Source organism: Panthera uncia, chromosome E3 (assembly GCF_023721935.1).
Source record: "Panthera uncia isolate 11264 chromosome E3, Puncia_PCG_1.0, whole genome shotgun sequence".
Lineage (NCBI taxonomy): Eukaryota > Metazoa > Chordata > Mammalia > Carnivora > Felidae > Panthera > Panthera uncia.
The window spans coordinates 15,865,692-15,880,287 of record NC_064815.1 but is presented as its reverse complement, the minus strand read 5'-3'; the positions used below and the strand labels follow the sequence as shown (position 1 = coordinate 15,880,287).

The 14,596-nt window shown below is 60.6% G+C and overlaps 2 protein-coding genes across 4 annotated transcripts in view; one reads left to right on the top strand and one right to left on the bottom strand.

The window, feature by feature from the left end:
- GTF3C1 (general transcription factor IIIC subunit 1) overlaps nucleotides 1-4,773 on the top strand; it is a gene marked incomplete at its 5' end in the record, with an annotated part of 57,604 nt that extends 52,831 nt beyond the window's left edge. The window contains 6 exon segments of the mRNA XM_049639372.1: nucleotides 76-356; nucleotides 1,525-2,014; nucleotides 2,679-2,730; nucleotides 3,498-3,690; nucleotides 3,947-4,160; nucleotides 4,450-4,773. Of these exon segments, the coding sequence (XP_049495329.1) occupies nucleotides 76-356; nucleotides 1,525-2,014; nucleotides 2,679-2,730; nucleotides 3,498-3,690; nucleotides 3,947-4,159 (1,229 nt within the window).
- A 7,630-nt stretch (nucleotides 4,774-12,403) lies between these two features.
- Nucleotides 12,404-14,596, bottom strand: part of IL21R (interleukin 21 receptor) — a 34,026-nt gene continuing 31,833 nt past the window's right edge. For all 3 annotated transcript variants that reach the window (XM_049638468.1, XM_049638469.1, XM_049638470.1), the window contains one exon: nucleotides 12,404-14,037. In XM_049638468.1, the coding sequence (XP_049494425.1) occupies nucleotides 13,273-14,037 (765 nt within the window). In that variant the 3' untranslated portion in view covers nucleotides 12,404-13,272. The remainder of the gene's footprint in view (nucleotides 14,038-14,596) is intronic.

Genomic DNA, 14,596 nt, shown 5'->3' with positions numbered 1-14,596 from the left:
TGTTCGGGGGGCAGTGAGCTGGCGTTGGAGCCCGTGCTCCGGTCTGGGCTGATTCGGGTCTCCCTGTCTTCACAGTCACGTCTCTGGAAGAGCTCCCCGTGGGAATATCCTGCCTCCCCGACACGTTCACCAGGCTGATCAACAGCCAGGAGGGCCCCTGCAGCTTGGATGAGTTTGTCCACCAGGTGGAGCTGTCCGGGTATGAACCTGGAGACGTGTGCGCGGCCCTGGAGGTCCAGGGGGCCATTGCAGCCACGGGGTGCTTCGGGGTAGACCGAGTGGAGCTGAGCAGGTGGTTCTCCGCCTTCGAGGGGACAGATGGCGAGCGCACCAGGACCTTCGCAGACTACGTCCAGGTGAGCCGTGCTCTCGGGTCACCTGGGGCAGCTGCAGCTCGGGGGCCGGATGCACAGAGTGGGTGGGCATGGCTTGGGATGCGTGGTGGAATTACTTGCCAGGATTAAAAATAGGAGATTTTGCCTAAAACCCAGCTTTGGGATGTTAGAAGGTCTGGCAGCCTGCGCCCCGTTGCTTTAGCCACACAGCACGGTTGGACAGAGCCAAGAAGGGCCATGTCCGCGGCCGTGACTCCCGGGGATCCTGCCCCTGGCCCCGCGTACTCACCCCTCTACCTGCCTGGGCCCAGTTTCATCAGGCACCCTTGCACCCAGAGAATGTCAAAACAGATGGACCTCTTAAATCAAGTGCCGTGGGGCCTGGCTCGCCCTCCTGCGTGTCGTCCGTAGTTGGAAGCAGTGGGATGCACGTCAGCTATCGGTGATGTCACAGAGATGCCTGCCTCGCAGCGTTCATGGTGGGGGAGGAGAGTAGAGACCAGTGTTCCTGGTTATCAAACCAGTTTTTAGGAGCACAGGACAGGAGAGAGGGGTCGTGACGACCATTCACGTGGTGTTTCACTGTTCACATAACTCCTGCCTCTGGAGCTCTAGGAGGTAAACCGACACGGGTCAGGCGGCTCCCTGTGTTCCCTGCTGCCCAGCCCCGGGCCCCAGGTGGCGAGTGCCCGCATGACCCTCCCCACCAGTCCTGCCTGACCTGGTTTCGGGACGTGAACTGGGGCAAGTTTCTTGAACCCTGACCTATGGGTCTTCGAATCTGGAAATGAAAAGAAGGACCACCCAGCGTTGGTGCAGTGCCTAGATCAGAACAAGGACCTCGGAAGCAGGGCTTGGCATAAGTACGAGAGGAGAGTTCCCGTCATTCATGTGGGAACGGTCTTGGCCTTTACAGAGCTCGGGGTGTTGAGTCCCCTGGGAGGACGCTTTGATGGCCGCGTCAAGGGCACAGCTTCGGTTCCCCGAAGTTCACACCAAGCGTAGAGAGGGCCACACGGCCAGCTGGCACCCACCTGGGGCTGGAAGGCAGACCTGGGCCCCGAGTTGTCCGTCCCGGAGGGACTGGGCTTGCCGTTTGCTCAGGGCGTTCAGACACATCGGGCAAGGGAAGCGGGCGTGAGGATCGTGGGGTCCCCCACAGACCCAGTGTGTCCCCCGCTTCTCCTAGGACCTCTTGGAGTACCACCAGGTGGTGGAGGTCGGCGGCAACACTGTTCGCCTGGTGGCCATGGCCTCTGCCCAGCCCTGGCTCCTGCACTCGGTGCGGCTGAAAGGCAAAAAGGAGGATGCGGACGCTCAAAGAGAAGACCACCGGAGCCCCCGGAGCGCCAAGAGGCGTGCCAGCTGGACGAGCAGCGATGTGGCCCGTGAGGGTGGGGACACCGACCTGGAGAGTCCCCAGAAGCCCCCCGCCAAGAGGCCCGCGCTCCAGGATGTGCGCTTGGCCCTGAGCCCCAGGCCCAGAGCGGAAGAGGAGCCGGAAGCCCTGGCGCCTGCTCCGCCAGCAGCTCCCGGAGACGCGGGCGTGAAGGAGCCTGCCCCGGGGGCGCTGGAGGCCGGGCAAGAGTTCCAAGAGAATCTGAGGGCAGCCAGCCCTCTAGGCCAGGAGCCGCTGAGCTGTCAGGCCCAGCTTCCAGAGGGATCTGAAGACCCCAGAGGTACCGAGCCTTGTCGCCGGCCCACCCTCCCCCACCTGCCCATTCTCTGCCCTCGGGTCCGAGCAGTCCCCACATGCCGCTGGGAACCTGCCACCGGCCACAGAAGGCCGTTGCCTTCCAGCCTTTCCCGTCTCCGCGTAGAAAGGTCTCGCCTGCGTCCGCTCACTGCTTCCACTAGAGGGCTTCAGACTCCTGAGTGGGGGTGGGGGTTCTAAGCGTGGTCACCGGGGTGCTTCTGGAGGGCTGTGTGTGCCAAGGTGTCCCGTGCGAGGGAGCGGTGCTTGAAATAGGAGGCGTCTCGCTTTCCGTCGGGACCGGCTGACGCCCGGGGGCTGAAACCTCCCCTGTGGCGAGAGCGCTCCTGTCTGGGCTCAACGCGGGCCTCTTCACGGGGCTTCAGAAGGTCTTTCCTGGGGTTGATGCACAGAGCTCTGCGGTCAGGGCTTCTGGGCGGGAGGGGCTCGCTTGGCTCCCCTTGTGGGGGCTCCTCGGGGCCCCGGGAACACCCCTCACACTCACACGCCGTGGCCCAACCCGGCTTCGTTCTGGGTGTCCCGGCTCTGTTCCCTCAGCCCCAGAGCCCGCACGTGCATGTCGCACGGAGGGAGGAGGAAGAGGTGGACTCCGCCCCTTAGTCTCCCTTGTCCTTTCCCTCTCCTGTCAGGTTCGGCAGAGAGTTCTGTGGCCGGCAGCCTGTCCCAGGCAGCAAGGGAAAAGTGAGTGTGTGCCCAGATTCGGGGGGGCCTGGGCGGGGCGTGGGTGCGAGGGTGGGGAGTATGCCCCAGGGTCCCCGTAGCGATCATCACGTGGAGGTGGTTCACGGTCGGGCACGGTGGTTCTCGGCGGGGAGACCTGCAGACTCACGGCACGTTGTCCCGCTTGCTGGGGGCACAAGGCAGGAGCTTCTTGCGTGCGGTGGGCGAGGGCCCGGGGTGTGGGTCCATCTGGAACCGTGGCCTTTCTGGTGGGGGGGCACCCCCACAAGCGCGTACGTGGCCCTCAGCTTGGCGGGGCCGAGCGCCCCCGGCTCAGATGCAGCCCTTCCAGGGCCCAGCCAGGGCGGGCGGAGCCAAGTGTCCAGCCGATGCCGGGCCTGCCCTGTGCCTGGACCCTGCGCGGCAGACCGGTCCTGGGGAGAAGGGGGGGGGGGGGGGGGCTGCCAGATAGGACACGGAAGTAGAGCTTCCGCATAAGGACCCCAGCTTGGCCCAGTGTCAGGGTCCCGGATGGAGCTGGTGAGTCCAGAAATCGAAGCTCTTTTCCGTCCCCAGCCAGTGGGGGTCCGGTGGGGGGCTCACCGAGGCCTCGGTTGAGGCTGAGGGGGAACGGGTCCCCTCAGCCGGCGATCCTGGGCCCCGGGGCCGGGACTCCTCCGTCCAGGTGGGAAGGGCCTCGGCGTCCCCTCTGTGGAGCGGGGGGTCCGCGCCTCAGCGAGCCTGTCCCCTCGCCCGCCAAGCCCGACAGCGGACTGCCGTCCCCGCAGGGACTGCGAGGGCATCTCGTTCGTCGCCCGCCCGTGGCGCATCGTGGACGGCCACCTGAACGTGCCGGTGTGCAAGGGCATGATGGAGGCCGTCCTCTACCACATCATGACCAGGCCCGGCATTCCCGAGACCTGCCTGCTGCAGCACTACCAGGGCGTCCTGCAGCCCGTCGCCGTGCTCGAGCTGCTCCAGGTGTGGCCGGGCCGTCGGGGGGGTTTCTAGGATGGGCCTGAGGGTGCCGAGACTCCCCCCCCCCCCCCCCCCCCCCCCCCCCCCCAGAGAGTCCTACCCCCCAGCCCTGCCGAGAGATGAGCCCCACGCCTGTGTCCTGCCCCGGCCCTGGGGCCCTGTGTCCTGCCCCGGCCCTGGGGTCCTGCAGCTCCCAGGATGGGGCAGAGGATGCGATCCCCAGGTAAGCCCGCCAACCTGGGTGTCCCGCTGTCTCCAGGGCCTGGAGTCCCTCGGCTGCATTAAGAAGTGCTTGCTGAGAAAGCCCGCGGCCGTCTCTCTCTTCTCCAAGCCCCGGCTCCAGGAGGCCCAGGCGCCCTCCAGCCTGAGCGACAGCCCCACGGTGTTCTACGAACCCACGCTGGACTGCACCCTGCGACTGGGCCGCGTGTTCCCCCACGAGGTCAACTGGAACAAGTGGATCCACTTATGAGGCACGTGTGGTCACCACGACCCCCCTTCGCACCACTGGCTCCTGAGGAGGGGGTGACTGGTGGGGGGGAGGGCTCCACTTCGCCCCCGCGCACACCCCACCCTGTCCAGCGCACAGGGGCGGGTCAGTGCCAAGCCTCCCCTCTGGCCCGAAACTCAGAAGAGGGCCACTCGCCTGCCCTCTCCGGGGCTCCCTCCGGCTGGCCTGACACCCCGCTAGGTCCCAGAGGGAGCTGTCGGGGAGCAACTGCCAGGAGACTCCGGTCCCCACTCTCCCCCTCTTGTTCCCAGGGCATCTCGGCCCTTGCTGCCCGCACAGACACTGCCCTCGACGCTGCAGCCTGCCTCCTCTGGGGAGGCCGGGTTGTGGAGAGTTTGAGCAGCCCTCGTGGGCCTGGACTCCGAGGCCTTCCGAGTTGTGGCCGCCGTTGGGGAACAGAGCCGCCTGCCCGGGCCCCTGAATCTTCGGTGTGGACCTCAGCCTCATTGTCCTTTGGCCAGTGAGAGATCGGGAGCCCACGTCGCTCATGCCTCCAATGCAGATTACAGCCACCGTGGCAGAAAGCCCGAGTGCCCCTGAGTGGCAGGGCCCCAGCGGGGACTTCCTCCGCTCCAGGCAGGACATCTGACCCAGCCACCCAGAGAGGACCCTGCGCTTCCCTTTTTATTAGCCTGGCGAGCCGCCCAGCAAGCCTGCAGCGGGATGGGCGCTCCTTCCTGCTGGCTGCAGCCCAGGAGCCTTGGAGGCCTTGGATTTGTTTGTTCTTTTCACCTCTTTTCTCTTTAAAAAAAAAAAAAATCTCTTGGCATGTATTTATTTTGGTTTTTTTTTTTTAATTAAAGTGAAGTCAAATGCATTTAGTTTGATGTGTTTCCTAAAGACTCTCTGATCCCCTGGGGGATCCCCTGCTTCCACTTGCAGAACAGCCAGGAATAAATGTTCCCAGTAGAACCAGAGGAAGAGGGGGTGGCCAGCCCTGGGCACCGCCTCGCCCGCCTGCCTCTGCCCTGAGAGCCTTCCTCCTCCTCAGCTGGGCCCGGGCCTGTCCTTGACAGAGAAGTGACTGGAGGTGTGCCAGGCCAGCAGGCCGCAGAGGTCACAGGCCTGTAGTGTGGGTTTAGGGAATGAAGTTCTCTTTCGCTCTCTTCCCTCCACTCCCCTCCTTCCTTCCGTGTGTGTGTGTGTGTGTGTGTGTGTGTGCATGTGTTAATTGCCAACATTTTTTAAAAATTGGGCATTTCGCATTTTTTAAAAATCCAGAGTTTTAGTTTCTTAAAAAAAAATGGAGAGATCCAGCAACAACTGTATCCACAGCCAGAAGTGTGGCACGTGCCCCCCTGGTCCCCAGGGTCCTGGCCCGGGCCCGGCCACATGCCCACCAGCTTCTCCAACTTAAAAAGCAGCCCATCTGGGCCATGTCTGACCTGCAGCACCTGACCTGGCCCAGCTCACGGCCCATTGTCTCTATCCTGGGACCTGGACCCTGGACCCTGGTCACTCCAGGCCAGACTCCAGGGTGACAAAGGGCAGGATGGGGCACAGTGTGGGGAGTCAGGGTGAACCCCAGCACAGCCAAGAGCGGGCCACGTCTTACCATCATTTTTTTTTCTTTTCTCATTTTTACTCAAATGTAAAAGAAATAGCATTTAGGGGGATTTTTTGAGATCAAATAGAATAAGAAGTGTTATCTGCTCTACAAACAGAAAATACTTTACAAATGCCAGGTGCTTCCTTTGGGAACACGTCATGTGGTAGAAGGAAGGTGGGGTCATGGGAACCCAGTGTTGACATTCACATCTCAGAGCCTTAGTTTTCTCACTTGAAAAATGGGGTAGACTACCTCTCTCATGGGAGGACCAGATACACTGAAGAACTCCCAACTGTGAGCGCATGGTAGGGTTCAGCAAAGTTTATCTTCTCTTTTCTTTCTCTCCTGCCCCCTGCCCAGATGAATGATGGTTTGGGCCTGTGTTTGGGGGTTAGCACATAGGGATGAGGGGTGCAGCCCTCTGGTGGAGAGATGGGCTTCTGTGACCACTGTTCCACATTCCACAGCCAGCCATTCTGTGCAAGGATGATCTGTTCCTCCCACTACCTACCTGTGCATCTGTCCATCCACCCATCCATCCACTTGCCCACCCACCCATCCATCCACCCATCCACCCACCTACCCATCCATCCACCCACCCATCCACGCACCCATCCACTTGCCCATCCATCCATCTGTCCACCCGTCCACCCATCCATCCATCCACCCATCCACTTGCCCATCCTCCCATCCATCCATCCATCCACCTACCCATCCACCCATCTACCCATCCACCCATCCACCCATCCACTTGCCCATCCCCCCATCCATCCATCCATCCACCTACCCATCCATCCATCCACCCATCCACCCACCCACCCATCCACCCATCCACCCATCCACCCATCCATCCATCCATCCATCCACTCACTCACCCACCCAGTCATCCAGCCACATCCATCCATCCACTCAAGGTAGCTCTGCCCTTCCAAGTTTTACAAAGTGTTCTAGGAACCACAGCAGAGACCAGAAGGTCTGAGCACAGATGCCTTCAGGGGTCAAGCAGGTAACATAAATGACAGGAAGAGGAGCCCTGTGTTAAATATGAGTGCTAGGGAGTGGTAGAGGCTGTGGAAAACTAAATTGTGTGTGTGAAGGGTGCGAAAGAGTTCACGTTTGGACTGAGCAGCAAAGGCGGGGGTGAGGAGGGACGCTGAGCCCAGAGGGCAGACATCCTGTTCACCCTGGCCTGCCCCTCACTGGAGGCTGGCACCACAGGGCCCGGACACCCGTGCCTCTGTCTTCTTGGTGTCCCCAACCTGCAACATGGTAATCCAGTCTCTTTAAAACAGTACAGTAAGACTTAAGCCTCCGAGTTCCTTTCCCCTGAAGACCTTTTTCTTTGTGCTTCCCTTTTATGCGCCCCTGGAAAACAGGCCTGTGATGATAAAGCTCACTCCGCTCCCCCGCGGGGTCCCTGGCACACCCACATCATCACATCTCCCGCTAACCGGCAGGAGTCCCCGGCACAGGCCCCCATGTCCTGAATGTCCCCCCTCCTTTCCCTGGGGGTGAGCACCGCCGTTCCTGGTTTCCCCCACGGAACACCCTGGCAGCTGCCTCCCCAGACTCCGCCTCCCTTCTGTCTTGAGTCCTTAGATCTTGTCCAGCCCTCCTGGGTGCCTCCACCTGAGTCCTTCTTCCTCCCCTTCCTGCCTCGTTTCTCACCTGGGCTGAGAGTGATCTCTGCCTTCTGACCCTTGACCCACTTCTGCCAGAGATTTTCCAGTTGTGCTTGTATGCGTGGATCTGTGTGCAGACGTGTAGGCGTGTGGACGTGCATGTGCGTGGGTGTGCGTGCACGCCATGCGATCTCCCTGCTTTGTGAGATTTCACCACCCCCACCCTCCAGGGCCCTGTGCGTGTCCAGCCGCCCAACGCGTAGCAGTCAACCCGTGTTGAATTAACGAAAGAACCCCATCAGCTCACTTTGTGTCCTCACCACCATATTCCCACTGCGGAGGGTTGCTGTGACCATCGTGCAGGGCCATATAAGCCACCTGACCCCAGCCTGAGGCCGCTGCCCTCCAGGGACACGTCAGACTAGTTCCAGTGGTCACCAGCAGGTGGCAGCACTGTTCGCTGCTCGTTCAGCGGGCTCTCCAGAGGTCTGTCCAGCCTGGGCTGCGGTTGAGATCAAATCTCAACCTCAAATCTCTTGCCACTAAAGATGGGGGAAAGACCCCATGGTGTGAGCAACAGGAGAGGGTCTCCTGCTCCATTTACAGACTTCCAAGCAGGCCCCTGTCTTCATCTCTGTATCCCATTCTGTGGCACTTCCAGGGTCGGGGCCAGGTGGCCCTCTCCTGGTCTCGGTCCCCTCCTTCCTCTCTGCCCACTGCCTTGTCAGTGGATATTCTGCCTTTGATTGATTCACTCACTCATTCGTTCATTTACTCAGTATTTGCTGAGCACCTGCTCAATGCAGGTGCTATTCTAGACTCTGAGACATAGAAGTGAATAAAACAGACAAGACCCGGGGCGCCTGGGTGGCTCAGTCGGTTAAGCATCTGACTCTTCATTTTGGCTCAGGTCGTGATCCCAGGGTCATGGGATCGAGTTCTGCGTCGGGCTCCCTGCTGAGCATGGAGCCTGCTTGGGATTCTCTCTCTCCCTCTCTCTCTCTGCTCCTCCCCCACCCTCTGAAAATAAATAAACATTTAAAAAAATTGTAAAAGAAAGCAAAGAGCAAAATTATCTTTAACAACAACAACAAAAATCCCAAAAAACAAACAAACAAACAAAAAAAAGACAAAACCCCTGTGCTAGTGGGATGGACAGTAAATAAAATAAATCAAAGACATAGTTTAGAGCTTAATAAAAGGTTATGGAAAGAAAGAAAACTACGTCAGCGGGGGGTGCTTTGGCTCTGAGTGAGGGGCCCTAGGCAGGTCCTGCTGAGAAGGTGACATCTGAGCGGAGACGTGATTCCTCTCGTTTCCCATTCCAGGGTTGATGTTTCTTGACTGCCGAAGATTCCTCTCCCGTTTCCTTCCTGCTGAGAACGCAGCTTGCTTCCTCCTGCCTTCTGGGTGTGATGGGCTCCCGGGACGGGAAATGCATGTGCTGACTCTCCCATCTTTCCTGTCCCCGGTTTTCCGAGAAACGTCCGGAGCAGCCGCGGTGGGATGTGCCCTGCATGGTTCCGGTGGCCAGTCCCAGGTGGGAAGGGGGCAGAGGCTTCCCCTGCAACAGGGAGCCTCCAGGAAGAGGCTCTGCCCCTGCTCTGCTTTCTTGTGTGTTGGCCTCATCCCAGGTGAGCGGTCCCTCCCAGCAAGCTGAGGGGCTGATGGCTGTCCCCCATCCCCTGCCCAACGACGACGGGGAAATTGAGGCTCAGAGACAGAGAGTGACAGCCCAAGGCTGTTCGTGAGAAGGGACAGAACCTGGTCCTCTGGTCTCAGGATGGGAGGAGAGTCCTCACGAGGCTAGGACACTCCCCACGGCAAGTGACACAAAACCATCTCAAACCCACGGAGGCCCAAAAGGGAAACTCACGGCCCCTCAGCCCAGTCGGGCCAGGCTGGGTTGTGCTGAGCTAACAAGCAGCCCCCTAATCTTGGTAGGTTACAACAGGGATTTATTTCTCACTCACGACTCGTGTCCCTCTCGGGTGACCTGGAGACTCCGCTCTCCGTGTCTCCTGATGGAGCAGCCCCCAGCTCACCCGTCACGGTGGCAGAGAGGAACAGCGCTCTGGAGGACATCACGATGGTCAGGGAAATGCTCTGGTCCAGAAGTGAGACGTCACCACTTCTCCTTACAACTCACTGGCCAGTCCCGGTCACGTGGTACCACACAAGAGGAACCAGAGAGGGAAGAGCTGGAAATATTTGGTCAACAGCATAATGACTTCCGTACCCGTGGTTTCAGGCATGGCTGGATCCAGGAGCTCAAGAGGTATTACCAGGAATCTCTCTCCACTCCCGGCTCTGCTTTCTTGGGGGGTGGCCTCATCCCAGGTGAACTGTTCCTTCCTGGTGCCCCCCACCCTGCCCTGCGGCCCCAGGCTTTGTTTAGTCCCGGTTCCAGCAGAAAGAGCACACTGAGCTGCTCGGGTCATGTGCATGTCCCTGAACCAGCAGCGTGGCTGGGAGGGGCACAGAATGCTCTGTCAGCCAGGCCCGGGTCATGCAGTGGCCACTCCCAGAGCTGGGGTCAGCAGCCCCACATGGACGCCGCACAGGCAGGAACAACAGGCAGCCTCGGGTGTTTGCAGAGAGTTTGTTACCTCTTGACCTCGGTCCCTTCCAGCAGAGCAGAGCTATGCTTGGGATCAGGAGACTAGAGCCCGAAGTGGGGCTTGAACACAAGAACCCTGAGATTGTGACCTGAGCCGAAGTCGGATGCTTAACCCACGGAGCCACCCAGGCGCCCCGATCCTCCTGACTCTTAACTTAAAAGAGTCTTAGCGGGGTTGAGTGTCTGACTCTCGATCTCAGCTTGGGTCATGATCTCGTGGTTTGTGGGTTCGAGCCCAGTGTCGGGCTCCGTGCTAACGGGAAGGAGCCTGCTTGACATTCTGTCTCTCCTCCTCTCTGCCCCTCGCTTGTTCGTGCTCTCTCTCTCTCTCAAAATAAATAAATAAACTTAAAAGAGAGAGAGAGAGAGACTCATTGGCAATTGTGGCCTCACCTTCCCCCACCTGCAGATGCTCAGGGTTCCAACATACCTCCAGGTCCTTCCTCAACCTCTTCCTTCTGCCTGAAGGGCTGGTGAATCGAACAGCTCCTATTCGCGTTTCAGAGTGCAACAAATACCACCTCCTCCCTGAAGCCCCCCAGCCCCTCCTGATGCCCCTCTGGGCTCCCATCAGTGGGGCGTGCTGCCGGGGCTGGCCTGGCCCAGCCGGGAGAGTCGATGGCACGCCCCCTTTTCCCGATCCCTTTTAGAGTTGTCGGGTGAATAGCTGGGAATCGGCCGTCTACACCATGGAAATAAGCACATGCCACACACCATACAAATCGGGCTGTTTTGAGTGGCTCGGATGTGCCGGGCTACAGATGGAACAGTGAACAAAATCGAGCGAGTCGCCCTCGCGGCGCTTAGAGTCGACTTGCCATCTCCGTCTCCAGCACCTGTTTCCAGAGTCCTTCCTTCGAGGCTTTCACTGTCCCTGTCTCCACCCATCCGTGCCCCCACCGGCCCCTCTGCTGTCCATCCACCCACCTCTGCTCATCTGTCCTCCCAGGAGGGCCAGCTCTTGCCTCTGTTTTGCACCCGGGTTTAGGAGCGGAGTCCCCTTCAGAGACAGAGGCAGTGAGGAGCCGTGGCAGGGCCAGGCCCGAGCCCCCCACCAAGCCCCAGGCCTGGCCTCCGTGACCCTGGTGCCCCTCCCCTGCACCCCGGCCCAGAGCTCTGTCGCCTGGAGAGCTGGGCTGCCTCCCCAGGGAGCTGGTGGCTCAGGTGGCCCCTGGACCCCATTGCCCCCGAGAGGATGTGAAAACCACAGCACAATTTGGCCCAAGTGTCCCCGGGGGGGGGGGGGGGGGGGGGGGGGGGGGGGGGGGGGGGGGGATGGGGAGGGCTGCTCGCACGAGCAGGGCCTCCGGTTTCAGACCCCAGCTCCTGTGTGAGCCTCGCTCACTTTGATCCCGGGTCCGCAGCCCCACAGTTGAAGCCATCAATGTTCTAGAACTTTCAGCACCAAGGAGTCTCATGTGTGACTCTCTCGGGGACTTCCCCAGTCACCCCATCTTACAGATGAGTCACAGCGAGGCTTTCAGCAGGACCGACTGACATCTACCAACTTGTAGGTCAGATTCATCCAAGAGGAGGGACAAAGCAGAGCTTTCTCCTTTAGAAAATGTTACCCTGCAGCCTGGCCTCTGGGGACAATGACAGGAGGACGGGCTCAGACAGTTCCAGGCAGGAGTGGGGACGCCCCCAGGGCTCTGAGAGCAGGCCAGCTGAACCCCACTCTCTGCCTCCTTAACCCTGCTTGGTGGTCTTGAAAAAAAACGTCTCTAAGGGCACCTAAGGGGCTACTTCTGTTAAGCACCTGACTTTGGCTCAGGTCATGATCTCGGTTTGTGGGTTCAAGCCCCGCATCAGGCTCTGTGCCGACAGCTCGGAGCCTGGAACCCACTTCGAGTTCTGTGTCTCCCTCTGCCCCTCCCTGTTCAGTCTCTCTCTCTCTCTCTCTCAAATATAAGTAAACATTAAAAAAAAATTTTTTTTAAAGGAAAAAGCCATCTCTAAAGGTGAGCACCCTTATTGGAAAAACGATCTATGTTCTTGTGGGGTTTTTTGTTGTTGATGTAAAAGTAGGAGTTGACTGATACCCAGCTCCCGTGCAAAGCTCATGTTCAGGAAGGTGCCTTCAAACGTGGCTAAGAAGTGTCTTCTTAGCTTCTTAATTCACATTTGAACAGGCTCTCTGATAATTCATCAACAAGAACTTGACTTCCCCCTAAGTCCCCGGAGGGGAACGGAGGGCTACATCATCACTGCCGATTCCTGCCCGCCCCTCCCCCAAGGGAGGTTTCCACCCCCAGTGCTCCCCCCACCCCGCCACCGGGTACCCCAGAACCCGGCACGTACTTCTGCCCCATGAATATTTCTTGGGTGCGTTAAAGGAATAACTAAGTGGGCAGCAGGAACCAGAAACAGAAATCTTGGTTGGTGGGGGCTGTTTCTAAGAGACAGGCTGATGTTAAGCCTGGAAACCCCCCGTGCGCCCCTCAGTCTGGTGGGAGAGCCCACAGGCGCCCGGGCTGTGGCCGATTTCTCAACCCCGCCCACCTCCAGCCCCAGGCTTGGTCTGGGCAGCAGAAGGAAGGAAACTGAGTTTATTGAGGGTCTGCTCTGTCGCACCCTGTACACTGGGTGACCTCACCCATTTCTCCCCAAGATGGGTCACGTACCCCCACACCCTAGTCCAAACGGGAAACTCCAGCCCAGAGAGGGGAAGCGGCTGGCCCAAGGCGGCACAGCCCAGAGGCATCACAGTTAGGAAGCAGATCTTGACCCACCAGGCTCCCCCCAAACCTCCCCACACCCAGGATCACGGTGGGCCCCCTCCATCCTCTTCCCCGCCCCGAGAAGTGAAAAGGAACAGTATGGACGTCCTGCGGCTCCTGGAGGCCGGATCCGGAGGGCTGGAATTCGGACCCCGCAGGCAGTGGCCTGGTCCCGTCAGGGCCGTGACTAACCCTGGACCAGCCCCTCGGCACACGACCTGGGGCCACCCCACGTGTCTGGCCACGAGCGAGGCTGGCATCCCGTGCACACAGTCACGGACACATGTGCTTCTCACATCCGTACACACGGGGACCTCGGGTGGGCACAGATGCGTGTGGCCTCGGGCACGTGGCTTCACCGCGGCACGCTCCGTGCCCTCTGGCAGCTGTGCTGGTCACACACGGACACAGCAGTGTGCACCTGGGTCGCCGTAAACACCGGGCCCGGGGGCCCCGTCGGGGGAATGGGAGGTTGCAGGCCGCTTCACCCTCCGGCCCAGGGGCCCCCAGCTCTGGCTCAGGGCCGAATGGCTCGGCCGGCTCCGGACGGCCAGTCGGCCTCGCTAGCTGGCCTGCGGCCCAGATCCCTCAGGTGGAGGGGTCATGACCACCCACTGGCGGAGGTAGCTCCTGGGGGGCCCTGCGTCCCCGGGGCTGGCGAAGTCACACTCCACAGGGCTCCCGCAGTCAGAGCCCGCGAAGCCGCTGTCAAAGGTGTCCATGTCTAGGCCGGCCGGGGGCGAGCCTGCCTCGCTGCCAGGCACCCCTCGGGGTGGCCCGCTGCTCCAGGGTGGCCCCGGGGTCCAACCCGCCTCATCTTTGAGGGGCAGCTTCAGCCTGTCGAGGAGGCTGCCCAGAGGGCTGTCCGGCCCGCCCAGGCCACCAGTCGAGACGCAACCACAGGACAGGACTGTGGTCTCTGTGTCCAAGAGCGGGTCCCCGGTGCTCGAGCCGGGCTCCAGACTGGCGTCCAAGTTCAGGGCTGGGTAGCCATCATCTCCGCAGGTGCAGGACCAGGCACAGGGCCCCTCGGTGTCCGCCACGGTCACCGTGTCAATGGACACGAGGCCGTACGGCCGGTCCCTCTCCTGGCTGTAAGCTGAGCCTCCGAGGCTGCTGACGACGGAGTGGGCTGGGCCCCAGAAGCCCAGCTCGGGCACCCCGTCCGCCTCCACCAGGTCCGCGGGCTCCGGCAGCTCCGTGGGCTCCGGCCCCTTGCTGGCACCCTGCGGCGGGCAGCCGGTGTGCGTCTCCAGGGACGAAAGCGCCTCTGGGCTCCAAGGCACCAGCTCCAAGCTGGAGGCAGTGAAGGGCGTGCCCACCCATTTCTGTACAAGAGAAAAGGGGCCGGTCATGACGGGACACGGGCGAGGACGGTGTGAACAGACACAGAGACCAGACAGAGACAGCAAGTGACGGGGACACCAGTAGATAAAGAGAGTGACGGCGGCCAGAACCCTGGTGTGCCCCCGTCCAGACACGCTCCTCACCACTGTCCCCTCCTCCCCGGGCCTCGGTCTCCCCACCTGTAGTGGCCTGCCAGACCACTGGCGTTCAGAGGCCCGGGGTCTGCGTAGGGCCTGGGTAGCGGGGGCCAAGATTCCTGAGTGGCGGGGACATGGGGGCGGGAGGGCCTGAGTCCAGGGTGACAGCGCCGTGGCCTGGTCCCCCCGTTCACTTCCTCCGGGACGCTTCTCAAAAATGGCCATTTTCCTGTTGGCGTCCCCACTAGTGTGGACGCTTCGGGTGCCAGTCTCGATTCTTCTGGTCGCAGCTGCGTCCCTAGAGGCTCACACAGCGCCTCGCACACAGTAGGTGCCTAATAAATGCTTATTAACTAAACGAACGCACAGAGTGAATCAGCGACAAGCCGCTTGGAAAGGCCTC